The sequence below is a fragment of the Meles meles genome, chromosome 2 (genome assembly GCF_922984935.1).
Source record: "Meles meles chromosome 2, mMelMel3.1 paternal haplotype, whole genome shotgun sequence".
NCBI classification, from domain to species: Eukaryota; Metazoa; Chordata; class Mammalia; order Carnivora; family Mustelidae; genus Meles; species Meles meles.
The window spans coordinates 122,085,218-122,100,647 of NC_060067.1; the positions used below are offsets into that span (position 1 = coordinate 122,085,218).

The 15,430-nt window shown below is 38.1% G+C and overlaps 1 protein-coding gene across 5 annotated transcripts in view; it reads right to left on the bottom strand.

Annotated features, from left to right (window-relative positions):
• Positions 1-15,430, bottom strand: part of PTPN13 (protein tyrosine phosphatase non-receptor type 13) — a 204,684-nt gene continuing 189,254 nt past the window's right edge. For all 5 annotated transcript variants that reach the window (XM_045997255.1, XM_045997257.1, XM_045997256.1 and 2 more), the window contains 7 exons: positions 14,952-15,058; positions 12,675-12,823; positions 10,904-10,994; positions 7,764-8,101; positions 5,917-6,132; positions 3,268-3,330; positions 1-699 (listed from right to left, as the gene is read on the bottom strand). In XM_045997255.1, the coding sequence (XP_045853211.1) occupies positions 604-699; positions 3,268-3,330; positions 5,917-6,132; positions 7,764-8,101; positions 10,904-10,994; positions 12,675-12,823; positions 14,952-15,058 (1,060 nt within the window). In that variant the 3' untranslated portion in view covers positions 1-603. The remainder of the gene's footprint in view (positions 700-3,267; positions 3,331-5,916; positions 6,133-7,763; positions 8,102-10,903; positions 10,995-12,674; positions 12,824-14,951; positions 15,059-15,430) is intronic.

Sequence of the window (15,430 nt, forward strand, 5' to 3'; positions counted from 1 at the left end):
TCCTGTTCATATTTTTAAGATGTATTTTTATTTACAAAGTGAGATGATGCATAACAAATATAATGCAGTTACAAATGTATCTGATAACTCCATTTTCATGAAAAAGTATATAAATATATTACAGGAAATTCTATATAGTAAACATTAGAAACCGATACAGTAAACATTTGCTACCTTTTTTTCTATGCCAATATTACTGTCACTTAAAGCTTAAATACTGGTTTCAAGTATCCCCTATAAAATAACTCTATTAAAATACTGGGAAAGAATTTTGCTATAAACAAGATTGGTGGATTAAAAATAGACTCGGCGTGTCCTTGCAACATCAGCTATAATCAAAAGCTGCCTTAATCACCCCTAAGATCTGCACTGTTCGGTTAGTGTTAAAAAATTTTAAATTATCACAGGCTAAAGTAGCTGTAAAAATACAGCATTTCAATATTATTTATTGTTGTGAAGAATGCCCCTCTAAGGTAGAGGAGAATAAGCGTAATGATATTGTATGGACTTGCTGCCCTGTGATCTTTATTTTAAGCAGATAACAGGAACACCTGTTGGAGGTTGGGAGCGAGATGAAGCATCCAGAAGGCTGTTCTTTTCATGTTATTTCAGAAGCTTTGGCTGTTCTTTTTGCTCTTCTTCAGCTTGAAGACGTGTTAGCACATAAAGGATGACTTGATAGCAGAAAATATATTGATCCTATGGCAAGAAAAAAAAGAGAGAAGACTCTAGATGTATAATATGAAATATATATATATATATAATGTTTGAGTAATTTTGAAAATATGGAAAAATTTTGTGATAATGTTTAATATAAGAAGCAGGATATAGAATTGTGCAGTGTCATCGAAATGATAAGAAACTGAACCAGACTGACAAAATGAGGCAGGGCAAAGCCTTGGGGGTGAGTAGGCAGGTGGAAATACCCCAGAGTCTTAACTGAAATTATCTGTGGTAGGACACATTTATCTCTGTGCTCTGGTAATATTTATGATTTGCTCTTATAATGGAAAAATAAGGTTTCTACAAAATTTCCTTTAGATTTATTGAACTCATCTCGATGTTTTGAAATGTCAAGAAATTAATACCCAAGAAGCTACACAAAATAATATTCTTTAAATATTTGGAACAAAAGAATATGGAAATCAAAGTTTTTGGAAAATTAACTCATTTTTGGTGAAATTACTCTCTGTTAAGTTGACGGTACAGGGATCTGAGTTTTTTTTTTTTTTTTTTTGACATACTTTGCAAGGAATTAATGAGTCTGAAGGTGGACAGAAAAAATTCACAATATACTAAATGGAAAGCAATAAAGTACTAACGACAGTTGAATCTCATTTAAAATGGTTGGGTGTATGTGAGCATTCATGCCTGTTACACATATGTTTGGTCTAAAGAATGTAAGAATGTTGTTTAAAACATGTGCAGTTCTGAGAAATTGGTGCTCCTCTGTACTTTAACTTTTCCTACATTTGCACACGATCATCCTTGACATTCTCTCAGGCCACCAACAATCCATTAGCAAATCTACTTCACATCATGGCCTCTTCTCCCTATATCCACACACTCCAGGCTGGGCCCACTGCCTGCCACCAAACTGACCTCCCTGCTTCTAACCCTTCGTCCTCCTCCCCAAGTCAGTCTTCTAACAGAGTTGCCAGAGAGGACCTTTACAATGTAAGTCAGGTCATGTCAGTCCACACTGATAATGCTGTGCTGTCTCCATTTCCCTCAGGGGAGAGCCCAGGCTCTGGCCCTGTCACCTCCCCTTTTCACCTCAGCCACCTAACCATGGCCATTCTAGGGCACACCGGGCCTGCTCCTGCCTCAGAGAAGATGGCTTTGTCTGCCTGAAATACTTTTTATTCTTGATTAGCCTCATGCGCCCACTGTACCTCCTTCAAGTCTTTGCTTCAGGGCTGCTACCCTATTTAAAATACCTCCCCCAGGGGCGCCAGGTGGCTCAGTGGGTTAAAGCCTCTGCCTTCGGCTCAGGTCATGATCTCAGGGTCCTGGGATCGAGCCCCACGGAGCCTGCTTCCCTCCCTCTCTGTCTCTGCCTGCCTCTCTGCGTACTTGTGACCTCCACCTGTCAAATAAATAAATAAATAAATAAATAAATAAATAATCCTTTAAAAAAAAAAAAAAAAAACCCTCCCCAGCCTGCCATGTCTCGACCTCTTTGCCTTGTTCTATTTTTTCTCTTTTTCCTTCTAAAGCACTTACCACTTTCAAAGATCCTATATAACTTACTTAGTTAATGTGTTTAATATCTGCCTTCCTCATCACCACCTCATGAGGAGGTCTTTGTTCCAAACATGGATGTGCTCCACATGCATACAAGAGTGCCTGGTCCACAGCAGGCCCTCAGTAAGTAAGTACCTGTTGAATGAGTCAGTTTCCTGGTTCTAAAGAACTGCTTATACAGATCAGTATGCTTTCTTAACCTAAAAAAGTGTGCAAATCAGCTTAATAATTAGGAGGTTTAACTTGAATTAAAAAGGTATCTGAAGGCAAAGGAGGCAAATTTTAATTTTAAAGATGGTAAATTTCTGTATTCTTCAAGAGGTAGAGAGAAGTGAATTTATGAGATATGAAAATAGCTTCCACATCCCTCCTCACACTACAAACAGTAAGGATAGTCGAACCACTGAGAGCAGACAGATACTCTACAAAATGTAGTTCCTGTGAAAGACATGTCTGTAGGTCGGCCTGTGATACCACCCATGGTTTGATTTCAGGTAAGAGAAATGGAAACATTATTAAAAGACAGGATGCACAAACCTACCCATTCACTCTGCCCCAAGAGTGTCTTCTCTAAGCTAAGCAACTCTAGCCTGCCTTCTGGACTTCTTGTCAATGCTGCCGAAACCATTCCCTCTCAGGGAATTTCTGTGGCAAGAATGTTATCTTCGATATCTCTTTAAAGTTGGAAATGGGGAAAGAATGCCACTAAATTATATGCTATTTTATACCAACCCAAACTACCCCCCAACATGCTGCCCCATTCTCTGTTTATCGTTAAGTGCAAATACTGCATTTCCTTATTTCCTGCATTTAAGTTAAAACAAGATATAATGAGGTATCTTTGAAATATTTTAATTTTTTTCTGAATTAGTCCTCATGCTTAAAAAAAAGTCCCTTATCATAAATTTTTGGTTTTATGTAATAACGGGACCATTTAAGAAGAGAAAAGGTTTAACCAGAATTTTAAAACATCAGAACCTTCACGAAAATCCTCATTAGAAGACACCAACCAAGACTCACCTCTGTCTGAACCATTCCATGTCTTTGCAGCCTCATGCAGCGCACTAAGTCAGAGATGTCAAACTGCCAAAGAAAACAGGGTCTGGGTGTTAGTTGAAAAGGGTTACTGAATTTGAGCCCCAAAGATTCCATACCTCCTCTTCCTCCTCCTCTTAGCAGTCTTGGGAAACTGTTCTGGACCAAAGTCAGTGAATTGACCCTGCCAACATTTGATAATTTTATTTATGATCTTTGTTAAGAATTAGGGGAGGTTATTCTACTTGAAAATTCCCAACAAAAAACAAATCCCCCAAAGAAATTCTCTCCCCTCTGGAATTTGTCTAATCTCTCTCTCTTTTTAAATTTTTTAAAAAATTTTATTTATTTAACAGAGAGAAATCACAACTAGGCAGAGAGGCAGGCAGAGAGAGAGGAGGAAGCAGGCTCCCCGTGGAGCAGAGAGCCCGATGCGGAGCTCGATCCCAGGACCCTGAGGTCATGACCTGAGCCGAAGGCAGAGGCTTTAACCCACTGAGCCACCCAGGTGCCCCTCTTTTTAAATTTTTTAAAGATTTTATTTGTCAGAGAGAGAGAGAGAGAGAGCGCGAGCACACAGGCAGGGCGAGCGGCAGGCAGAGGGAGAGGTAGGCTCCCCACTGAGCAAGGAGCCTGATGTGGGACTTGATCCCAGGTCCCTGGCATCAGGACCTGAGTCGAAGGCAGATACTTAACCTGACTGAGCCACCTAGGCAGCCCTGGAATTTGACTATTTTCTAATATCAACATTAAAAAAAAAAAAAGGTTAATTATTTTTCCTACAGTTTGCTTTTCAGAATGAAATTCTTGATCTTTTTATTTTCACTGATATTGCCACTTTGAAACAAGGGAGAAATAGACTTTGTTTCATTCTACTTAAATTATTATGGTAGACACAATAGTGTGTATAGAACAAGACAGAACTGCTTTTAGTGAAAATTCTTTAAGAGACTATGATTTTACAGTAAGATATTCTAACATTTTAAGTAAGGTTTATACTAATTTAGATTTTAAATAAGATTATACTCATTAATTTTGGTTACTTAGTAATTTTTTTTAAGTGGGAGTAATTGTTTAGAGACTAGCATCAGTTTGTAGAACAAAGTATACATTTCCCACTCATAGGTAAACAATAACAAAAATGTCTTTATTTCATAAATATACTTTTTAAAAAGATATTATTTATTTATTTGGCAGAGATCTCAAGTAGATGGAGAGGCAGGAAGAGAGAGAGAGAGAGCAGGAAGCAGACTCCCCACTGAGCAGAGAGCTGATGCAGGGCTCGATCCCAGGACCCTGAGATCATGACCTGAGCAGAAGGCAGAGGTTTAACCCACTGAGCCATCCAGGTGCCCCATAAATATACTTTCTTTCTTTTATGCTTCTCTCTCTACATATATTTCTAAAGATTTTTATTTATTCACTTGAGAGAGAGCGAGCACAAGAGCACACAAGTGAGGGGAAAGGGCAGAGGGACAAGCAGGCTCTCTGCTGAGCAAGGAGAATACCTCAGGGCCAGATACTAGGACCACGAGATCATGACCTGAGCCATAGTCAGACACTTAACTGACTGAACCACCCAGGTGCCCATACACACACACACACACACACACACACACACACACACACTTTTAAAGTAAGCTCTGCACCCAACGTGAGGCTTGCACTCAGGATCCCAAGGTCAAGAGCTGCATGCTCTACCAACTGAAATATCCAGGCACCCCAGTGCTTCAATATTTCTATCCCTTAGTGTTACAGTGAAACTGACTTTACCGTATAGAAGCCTACAGACTATAAAAAGTAAATCTAATACTGCATAAGAAATTTTAAGTACATGGTTAAAACCAGTAGAACAAATATAAAATTGAAATATTATTTCTTCTTGATTATAGTCTGAGTAGTTTTGAACATTTACTAAAATAAAAACATTTTTAAAAAGATTTAATTTGGGGTGCCTGGGTGGCTCAGATGGTTGAGTGTCTGCCTTTGACTCAGGCTGTGATCCCAGGGTCCTGGGATTGAGCCCCCAGTTGGGCTCCCTGCTCAGTGGGGTGTCTGCTTCCCCCTCTCCCTATGCCTGCTGCTCCCTTGCTTGTGCTCTCTCTGTCAGATAAATAAATAAAATCTTAAAAAAAAAAAGAGTGGATTGTCCTTTAAAAAAAAGATTTAATATTTGAGAGAGAGAGAGAGATCATGTGCATGAGTTGGGGGAAGGGGCAGAGGAAGAGGAAGAAGCAGACTCCCCACTGAGCAGGGAGCCCTATGTAGGGCTCGATCCCAGGACCCCAAGATCATGACCCGAGCCAAAGGCAGACACTGAACCAACTGAATACCCATGCACCCCTAAAATACAATTTGATATAGTAAGAAAATTAAGGCATTCATAAAATCTACTAAACAGGGGTGTCTGGCTGCCTCAGTTGGAACATGTGACTCTTGATCTTGGGGTTGTGAGATCGGGCCCCACATCAGGTATAGAGATTACTTACAAAAAAATCTTAAGATTTTACTTAAGTAACCCCCCCAAAGCCCCTGCTAAATAAAAAAAATCCCAAGATCATAACACAGTATTAAAAATTAGATTCTACTGTTAATTCTGGTTGACTGCTAGTTCAGACTGTATGTTGTACTCACTTCCAGATCTTGACTGATTAATCCTAAGACCACATCTATGCATATTAGGGTCCCTGAACGTCCGATGCCAGCACTGCAGTGTGTGATGATTGGTCCGGATCTATGAATGTGTCTCATGTAAGAGATAAAAGTGAGCAAGTCGTCTGGCTGAGAAGGTGTATCGTGGTCTGGCCAAGCAGTGAAATTCAGATGAGAAATATATCGTATCTCTCCTGTCTGAAATTGTACAATATAAGAAATAGATAAATACTGTATTGTTCACACACATGTTTTAGTTCTTCATAATAAACGGTCCTTTCAAACTTTGACTTGCCCATTGGATCAAATCAAAGGACAGATGCAGGAGACAAGAAGACTCCATCCAACGACACAGGGAGGGTCTTTATCAAGGAGATGCTAAATCCACATTTTAACCACGGTAACAACTTCTTTTGAAACCCTAAAAGCAGATTACATTGATAGGAATAACAACCTTTCTAAACAACCGCACCTCAAACCCACTCTAGATAAAAGCCACCATCATTGCAATGGCTTATAAGCCCTTGACCCAGCTCCTTCTCAGACCTGACCTGTTCTTGGTGGTGGCTTTGCTTCACCACAGGGACCTCAGGGACCTCTCTGTAGTTCTTTGAAAACACAAGGTATATTTCAAGTCGGGGCCTTTGCACTTGCTGTTTCTGATTGAAATCCCTCCCTGCCCCCTCATCCCTTGGCTCAATCAACTCCTTTAGAGTTTTTTCCACAGCATCATCAACACTAGTGTTTCCTCATTAAAAAGTGAACTCCATGAAGTCAGGGATTTCTTTTTGTCTGTATGGCTAACTGCTGAATCCCTAGATTCCATAACAGGGCCCAGGCTATAAAAACCTTCTATTAATTAAACAAATCATTTAAGGAATACTGAATGACTGTAATTAAGTAATGGGTAGGCTGGTGTGAATGAATAAGAAGGTATAATCTTTAATTATTTATAAAATCACATCAAAAACCATGAAGGAAATCATTAGGCTATGTTTACATGTGACCAAAAGAATCAAGTCCAAGTCCAAAAGGAAACCCATTAGGGTTGAGCATCAAACAACATGGGTTTGAATTGTACAGGTCCACTTATATTTGGGTTTTGTTATAGTACAGTACTGTAAATATTTTCTCTTCCTTATGATTTCCTTGACATTTTTTTCTCTAGCTTAGTTTCTTGTTAAGAATCAGTCTATAATACATATAATATATAAAATATGTGTTAAAGGACTATTCATATTACGAGTAAGACTTTAGGTCAACAGTAGGCTGTTTGTAGTTAAGTTTATGGAGAGTCCAAAGTTATATGTGGATTTTGGACTGCATGGGAGTTAGTACCCCTAACTCCTGTTTCGTTCAAGGGTCAACCACTTACACTTAAGCTAGTAGTACTGGGAAGAGGGTGAAATTGAGGGACAGCGGAGGTAAGGAAAAGTAGCAGCTTTACTTAAGGTATATCCACTTATCTAATTCAAACTAAATTGACTCAATGGTGAGGTGGCTGCAGAAGGAACTACCCAAATGATAAACATTTATGCTACAATTGTCCATGCATTACCAAATATGTTGTGCTCATGGGGGAATATTTGCTACTTAGGCGTGTATTCTCATTTCATCCTAACACAGTATGCATTGGAGGAAACTGGCAGTAAGAAGGTAACATTTAAGTGTCTGCTAGATAAAAAATAATGGGTGACATTAGTTTCCCTGAAATGAGAAGCCCCAAGTTGCTGGCTTTCATTTAGAAATATACTGATGTGGAAAGTGTCCAGGCCTGCATTCCAGCTAGGAGATAAGCCTTAGGAGACGGAAAGATTTAACTCACTTACCTGAATCTCTTCTAGGGCCATTGCTCTTACTACAAAGCCCTTCAGCTGCTGCATTCTCACGAGAGCCAGCCGAAGCCTGTCGCTGACCATTGTTGTTTGGCCTAGGATGTTAGGCCAGTAGCGCTGGCATTTTATTTTTTCCCCTTCTACTTCTTGGGTCATCATGGCTATCACCGTGGATTTTTGTTCCCAAATCATCTGCCAGAAATCTCCAACAGTTGTAGGGAGAGGTCCTTGGCAGGCAATGTAAACGAACTCTTCTTTTCCCACGGGTATCTTAATGAAGCTGGCGTTGATATAGCCGCCTTCATCTCCAAGAGGAACTCTTGTGGCATCATCTGTGAATTTTCCACCACAAAACAGAGCCATCTATATCATGCATTTTTAAACAAGAGCCTCATAAACAGCATGAGTCAAAAATTATGAGAAATTTCTCAGAACCATAAACGAAATCATACTTTTTAATGAGGCATATTTTCAAATTACAGTCAAATCATTTTATATTTACTCATTTTGCTCTTGTTACAAGTGTATCTAAGATGTCAACTCAGTGAGTTTCTGACAATTTGATATTATTTACACAGATTTGGTTAATTAAAATTAATAAATCAATACATTTAGAACTTCTTAATGAGTTCCTAGAGAAACAAACATAACTTTGCTACTTCTTATCCATCCTTATTTTTTAAAATTTTTTAAAAAGATTTTATTCATTTTTGACAGACAAAGATCACAAGTAGGCAGAGAGGCAGGCAGAGAGAGAGGGGGAAGCAGGCTCCCTACTGAGCAGAGAGCACGATGCGGGGCTCGATCCCAGGACCCTGAGATCATGACTTGAGCCAAAGACAGAGGCTTAACCCACTGAGCCACCCAGGCACCCTTTATCCATCCTTATTATGATAATGATGAATTTAATGAATGACAATGCCAGAAGATTATTTCATAAAATAAAAATTAGTATTATAATCAAACTATTAAAGTACTTATTACAAATATAATTGGCATAATTACCTCTTGTTCATCTAATTAAATTATATACTTTAAAATCAGCAGTCAAAATATTAACCCAATAAGTAAAAAGGTAACTCACTTTATTCTCCAGGCATACAGGCCCCCGTCTTTGTCTGATTGTAATTTCATAGTACAAATGTTCAAACCAGTGAAAACTATATGTAAGCCAACTTGTTCAAGAGAATTAATCAGTATGTACTGTATGTACATCAAAAGTCATTTCTATTTAAAACATCTATAAATTTAACTGGTAATTTCTATGATTATCAAATTATGACTTCAGTAATGTTTCAAAATCCTCCATCAATTGCCCTTCAATTACTTGACTTCTACCTCTGAGTCCATGGAAAAAAATCCACACAGTAGTTTTGGATTTATGGCTTATCTCATCTGACTCTGAGAGGCTAGTCTGGCAATTTTGGGGGTGGTGGTGGTGCTGAAACAATTCCTACCTACTTTATGCTGAACCATTATTGATTTCATTTTAAAATGCTAAGATTCAGTTTTCACAGGAAGTTTTCCAAAGTAAATTTTGTGTCTTACAACTTGATTGAAAAAATTCAGTTGTATTGTCATTTATTACATGATTTGCCACTATTCCGTTTTAGATTTTTGAATTTATGACTTTCTGGTAAAGATAGGATTGTTGTATCATACACGGTGGAACCCAGTGTGCTGATATATGTATAAATATGGCTGATGATTACTGTAAGAAGTTGCTTAAAAAAACAAAGTTGCTAGACATTAATATTTTGGCTATATCCCTATATATTAAAAACAAATCACATGTTGATTGGTGAAATTAGTAAAATGTGGTAAAAAAACTCCCTTTTGTCTTCCTAGTATCTGAATAATTCAAACTCTAATGCAACTTGGTAGTACCATTGTTGATACCACTGCAGCCACATGCATGTATAATGTATCATAGAAATTTCTCTGAAGTTAGAATGAGTGGAATAAATAGATGTGGTGTGACACATGAACTAAGAAACTGCTCATGCTGAAGTGAATTCATGAATGACAATTAAAAAAAAAAATTAAAAAAATTTTTTTTTAAAGAAGGCTCCACACCCAATGTAGGGCTTGAACTCATGACCCTGAGATCAAGAGTCAGATAGTCTAGCAACCAAGCCAACTAGGCACCCCTTCCTGGAGAAGCTGATTCATATTTTTTAAAAAAAGATTTTGTTTATTTATTTATCAGACAGCGAGAGAGCACAAGCAGGGGGAGCAGCAGGCAGAGGGAGAAGCAGACTCCCCATTGAGCCAGGAGCCTGATGTGAAACTCGATCCCAGGACCCCAGGATCATGACCTGAGTGGAAAGCAGATGCTTAACTGACTGAGCCACCCAGGTGCCTCAATTCATGTATTAAAAAAAAAAAAAAAAAAAGATTTAATTTATTTATTTGACAGAGAGAGAGAGAGAGAGATCACAAGTAGGCAGAGAGGCAGGCAGAGAAAGGGGGGGAAGCAGGCTCCCTGCTCCCTGAGATCATGACCTGAGCCTGAGCCGAAAGCAGAAGCCTAACCCACTGAGCCACCCAGATGCCCCCCAATTCATAGTTTTAAGAAGACCTCAAAATTACTGATTTGGGGTGCCTGGGTGGCTTAGTCAGTTAAGAATTGGATTCTTAATTTTGGTTCAGGTCATGATCTCAGAGTCATGAGGTGGAGCTCAGGCTCTGCACTTAGCAGGGAGTCTGCTTGAGATTCTCTCCCTCTCCCTCTCCTTCTGTCCCTTCCCTCTCCTCACACATATGCATGCTCTCTTTCTTAAATAAATAAATAAATAAATATTTAAAAATAATAAAACTACTGATTTGGCATCACTGATTAATTTCTAATACTATGCTGCAAAATCCATGAATGTCTGAATAAGTAGTTTAGATTCTTCTGATTGATTTTTCAGAATATATAGTTTATTTATTTTTTTTTCAGAATATATAGTTTAAAAAGGAATTTACATTGTATATCTAAATGTATCTGTTACTGATATAAATCTCCGAATATGTGTTTGCGTGTGTGTGTGCACACTTATGCTAGAGATAGGGTAAATTAGCACAAAAGTTTTAAATCAGTTCAAATTATGTTAGACATAATATTTGATTTGAAGCCAAATTAAACTTACAGGGAAGTATATTTTTATATCTATTCTTTCTTCTGTTTTCCTTAGTTTGTCCAATCAGACACTGATCCAAAGGTTTTAATTCTTGAAGATTCTGCAAGAAAAAATGGAAATAAAGTTAAATTTGTTGAGATAAGCAGTAATTCAGTAACAATTGCAAATGCTTTAAATAGGCAGGGTGTAAAAGTGGCTACTGATCAGGGCAGACTTTGAGTGTTAAGAATAGGTATGTTCTGGGGCGCCTGGGTGGCTCAGCGGGTTAAAGCCTCTGCCTTCAGCTCAGGTCATGATCCCAGTGTCCTGGGATCGAGCCCCGCATCGGGCTCTCTGCTTGGCTGGGAGCCTGCTTCCTCCTCTCTCTCTCTCTGCCTGCCTCTCTGCCTACTTGTAATCTCTATCTGTCAAATAAATAAATCTTAAAAAAAAAAAAAAAAAAAAGAATAGGTATGTTCTGTTAAGATAAGTGAGTCTAAAAATCCCAAAACTAATCTGCTATACCAGTTGTTGAAATATATTGTTGCAAATATCTTTAACATGTAGTCAACTAAAAATTTGTGAGGCCGCAATTTGTACCTTAATTTTAAATTTCAGTTTAAAGAGATCTATAATTATATTTTAGGAAAAAAATACAAAAGCAACTTTGGCTTAAAGTAATGAGCTGCAGCAGAATTGCTTGACAATATTGTCTGTGGGATCATAGAATATCCCATGTGGTAGGGTTGTGGTTAGATAGTCCTCGGTTTTTAAAGCCAACTTTCACTTTTCATTCACTCATTAATTCACCCATTTATCTCTTCATCCATCCATCCACGCAAATCTATATTGAAAATGCCTGCTAGATGCAGGACACTGTAATAAGTGCTAGGAATACAGTGGTGAGAAAGGAGATATGATTCTGGTTCTCCTTGAGTTTACAGACTACTGGGAGAAAGAATCAGTAAAGAAGTAAACAAATACTGTGATAAATGCTTTGAAGAATTTACCAAGCTGTATGTTAGAAAAAAAATAAAGATCTACTCTATAAAGTGTTGTGATGGCAGGTCTGTGGAATGGTGACATTTAAACTTAAGCCTTTAAGAAGAAATTGCTGTAAAATGGAGAGGAAGTGTATACTCCAAGTATTGTGAACTTGTTTCCAAATATATTAATCTGATTTACATTATTTTGAATATTAAATACAAAGCATCTATTACATTCCAGAAGCTCTCAAAAGAAGTTAGCTCCTTTCACTTCAGTGGTTATGAAAAGCTCAGGAAGTGGGCAAAGTAAGCATATGGTTTGAGGGAGATGAACAAGGTAAACCTCAAAACCACAGTGGTGCTACATTCCTCTTTGGCCTCGTGGTAAATATGGACGTTGCCAGCAAGACCACATGAGCAAGGGCTCTGAACCACTGCTGCACTGAACAGAGGGGCATATTTCTGGAGCTATATTAAACTAGAAACTGTTACTAATAAACCATACCAACAGTATTTTAATTATAAAGTTTAGTAGATGGTTGGAATTGACCCTTGACTTAAAAAAAAGTCTATCTCTACTCTGAGGCAGGAAAGTTAATCTTTGGAGAGATTTATCAAGCTCCAAAGTGGTTAAAGAGATCTCTTTAAAACAATACAACTAGGATCCTAATTGGGAGAATTAATTTCCTGCTGGATAGAACAAGATGGTGCTCTTAGTTGGAAGTAAAGAGGCAAAGTAATGGACATTTTAAAAATTTCTCCTAATTTTGCATAAAACTTTGTTTGGGAAAGAAACCTTGGCAGAAACCACTTACCTCCAGCTCCTTAGAAGGAATTCCTTGATCTAATAAACCTCTCAACGTTCGAATGACTGATTTCAACTTGGTACCAGTGTATTTACCAGAGGGGAGCACTTTGACGATGGGGAGTGCAGCAAGCTCCTCATTTGTCAGAAAGGGATGACCTAACAAGACAATAGTTGATTTTTTAAAAAAAGATTTTGCTTATTTATTTATTTATATATATAGAGAGAAAGCACAAGGATGGGGGGTTGGGGCAGTGGGAGAGGGAGAAGCAGACTCCTAGCTGAGCAGGGAGCCCAACGTGGGGCTTTATCCCAGGACCCTGAGATCATGACCCGAACTGAAGACAGACACTTAACCGACTGAGTCACCAGGTGCACTGACAGCAGTTGTTTAAGAAAAAAAAAAAATCCCCTCAAAGTGACTTAGCTAATAAGGGAACTGATTTGAGCCTATTCTCACCTCATCTTTTTATAAAAGCAAGAGTCTTCAGAATTAATAAGGCAGGAGAACAGGCAGGCAGATACCTACAATTAACACAAGAAAATCTTGGCCATATAGCAAGGCCTTTGTACCCAACTTTTAAGGAAACACTTCACTGACTGCTCAGAAATTCTTAAGGCTCTTGGCTCTCATGTACTTACAGTTTCTAGAAGAGTTTCAAAATATATCTAGTCCTAGATATATTAAATTAGCTTCCAAGCTAATTCCAACTTAAATTAGCTTCCGAGCACATTGGGGAAAAGATGAAGGGAGATGCTTCAGAAATTCCTTATAATGGGACATGCACTAGAAACATGGATGCCCCCTCTCTCTACCCTGGGTTGGTACTCAGTGCCTGTATCCTAGGCATTTGAAAGCTTTCTCAATACAAATTAAAACTGGGGCGTCTCCAGGAGCTTATCAAATGAGTGATATCAGTGTCTTGGGAGAAGTATGTATCTAATTTAGGACCTGCTCTGTGGAAACTGCTTATACCAGAAGGCAACTATTATCCTGGAAAAAAGCAGGAGAGAGTTCTTGCTATAGTCTTGCAGCTACAAGTATAGCGTTCTGACGACGCAGCTACTAGGTAGGCAACAATAACACTGGCTTGTGGGGTATACAGAGCCATACAAGATACTTCAAGAAGCCGAATATCCGTTGGGATGAAGGCTAGCTGTAAATACAGAGTCCACTTACAAAAAATAACTCTAAACTTTTACAGAACAGAGTGTAAAGGCAACAGGAGCCCAAAGCCTGGAGATGAGCATGGCCTACAGGATTTGACAAGAGCACCATCGCTGATACTGACGGTTGACCTAAATTGGAAAAGCGTTAATTCAACTTTAATTTCCTTTAACAACTAAGACTTCATGAAAAACTGTTAATTTCCTTTAACAACTAAGACTTCAGATTATGAACCATGTCTTTCATTGCATTAGTATAACATTGCCTTTATAAAAAAAGAGAAATGATACACTAGATAGAGCCTCATTTCTCCACTGCCTCAGTTATAAAATAAAAGAGGCAGTACTAGGACAGAGCAAATGACTCTTATTTTAAAAAATGAGGTTGAGATGCAAGGGTATTTAATTTCTTATTTCTGAGCTATTCTACCTATTTTATTATAAATAAAATGCGTTTCTCGACTCTTGTCCAGAATGGCAAAATTGTGACTTTGTGTTTCTAATTATTCACATGTTTATTTGTGTGTTTTACTTTAAGCCACTGAGAGTTTTAGCCTACATCTGTGCAAATATCTAGTTATAAAACTGAATGTTGATGTTTGTCTATGTGATTTTACCTTATGTATGGAACCAAATAATGTACACATACAGTGAAATAACACATCCATATATTCTGAAAACTAATTTTTGAACACCATTTTTGATCTATTTTTTTTTAACTTTTAAAAAAAATTTTAATAAACATATAATGTATTATTAGCCCCAGGGGTACAGGTCTGTGAATCGCCAGGTTTACACACTTCACAGCACTCACCATAGCACATACCCTCCCCAATGTCCATAACCCCACCACCCTCTCCCAGTCTATTATTCTTTTTTTTTTTTTTAAAAAGATTTATTTATTTATTTATTTGACAGAGAGAGAGATCACAAGTAGGCAGAGAGGCAGGCAGAGAGAGGAGGAAGCAGGCTCCCTGCGGAGCAGAGAGCCCGATGCGGGGCTCGATCCCAGGACCCTGAGATCATGACCTGAGCTGAAGGCAGCGGCTTAATCCACTGAGCCACCCAGGCACCCCCAGTCTATTATTCTTGACAAGAAAATTGCTCAGAAAATTCTTGCCTTTATCAGAATCTTCATGGTTTGTTGTTTCTATTGGCAATTCTTCACTTCCCCATGTTATCTCATCGTCATCATCACGCTTCCTCTCTTGTGACTTTTGAATCAAGCTATGACAACAAAACACAGTGGTAATATTTTATTCAGTTTTGTTCCAGAAATAAATTTAAATATTATGTCCTTGATCCCCTTGTTTCCTCTATAATTTCATGATATTTAAAAAATAGATCATCTGATAAAAAAAACCCAAGTCCACAATTCCTAAAATTCACTGGTCAGTAGAAATTAAACTCAAGTACAGAATTGTTTAATATAGTCTAAAATTAATCCTCACACAAAACCTGTCTTTGAACCTTAGATTGAAGGAGTCCTCTCTGGGATAGAGAGTGGTTGGTTTCTGCCCTTCAGCATGGATAACCTATTACAATTGTGTGAGAATAGCTCATCTTTTTTTTTTTTTTTTCTTTCTTTTTAAGTAGGCT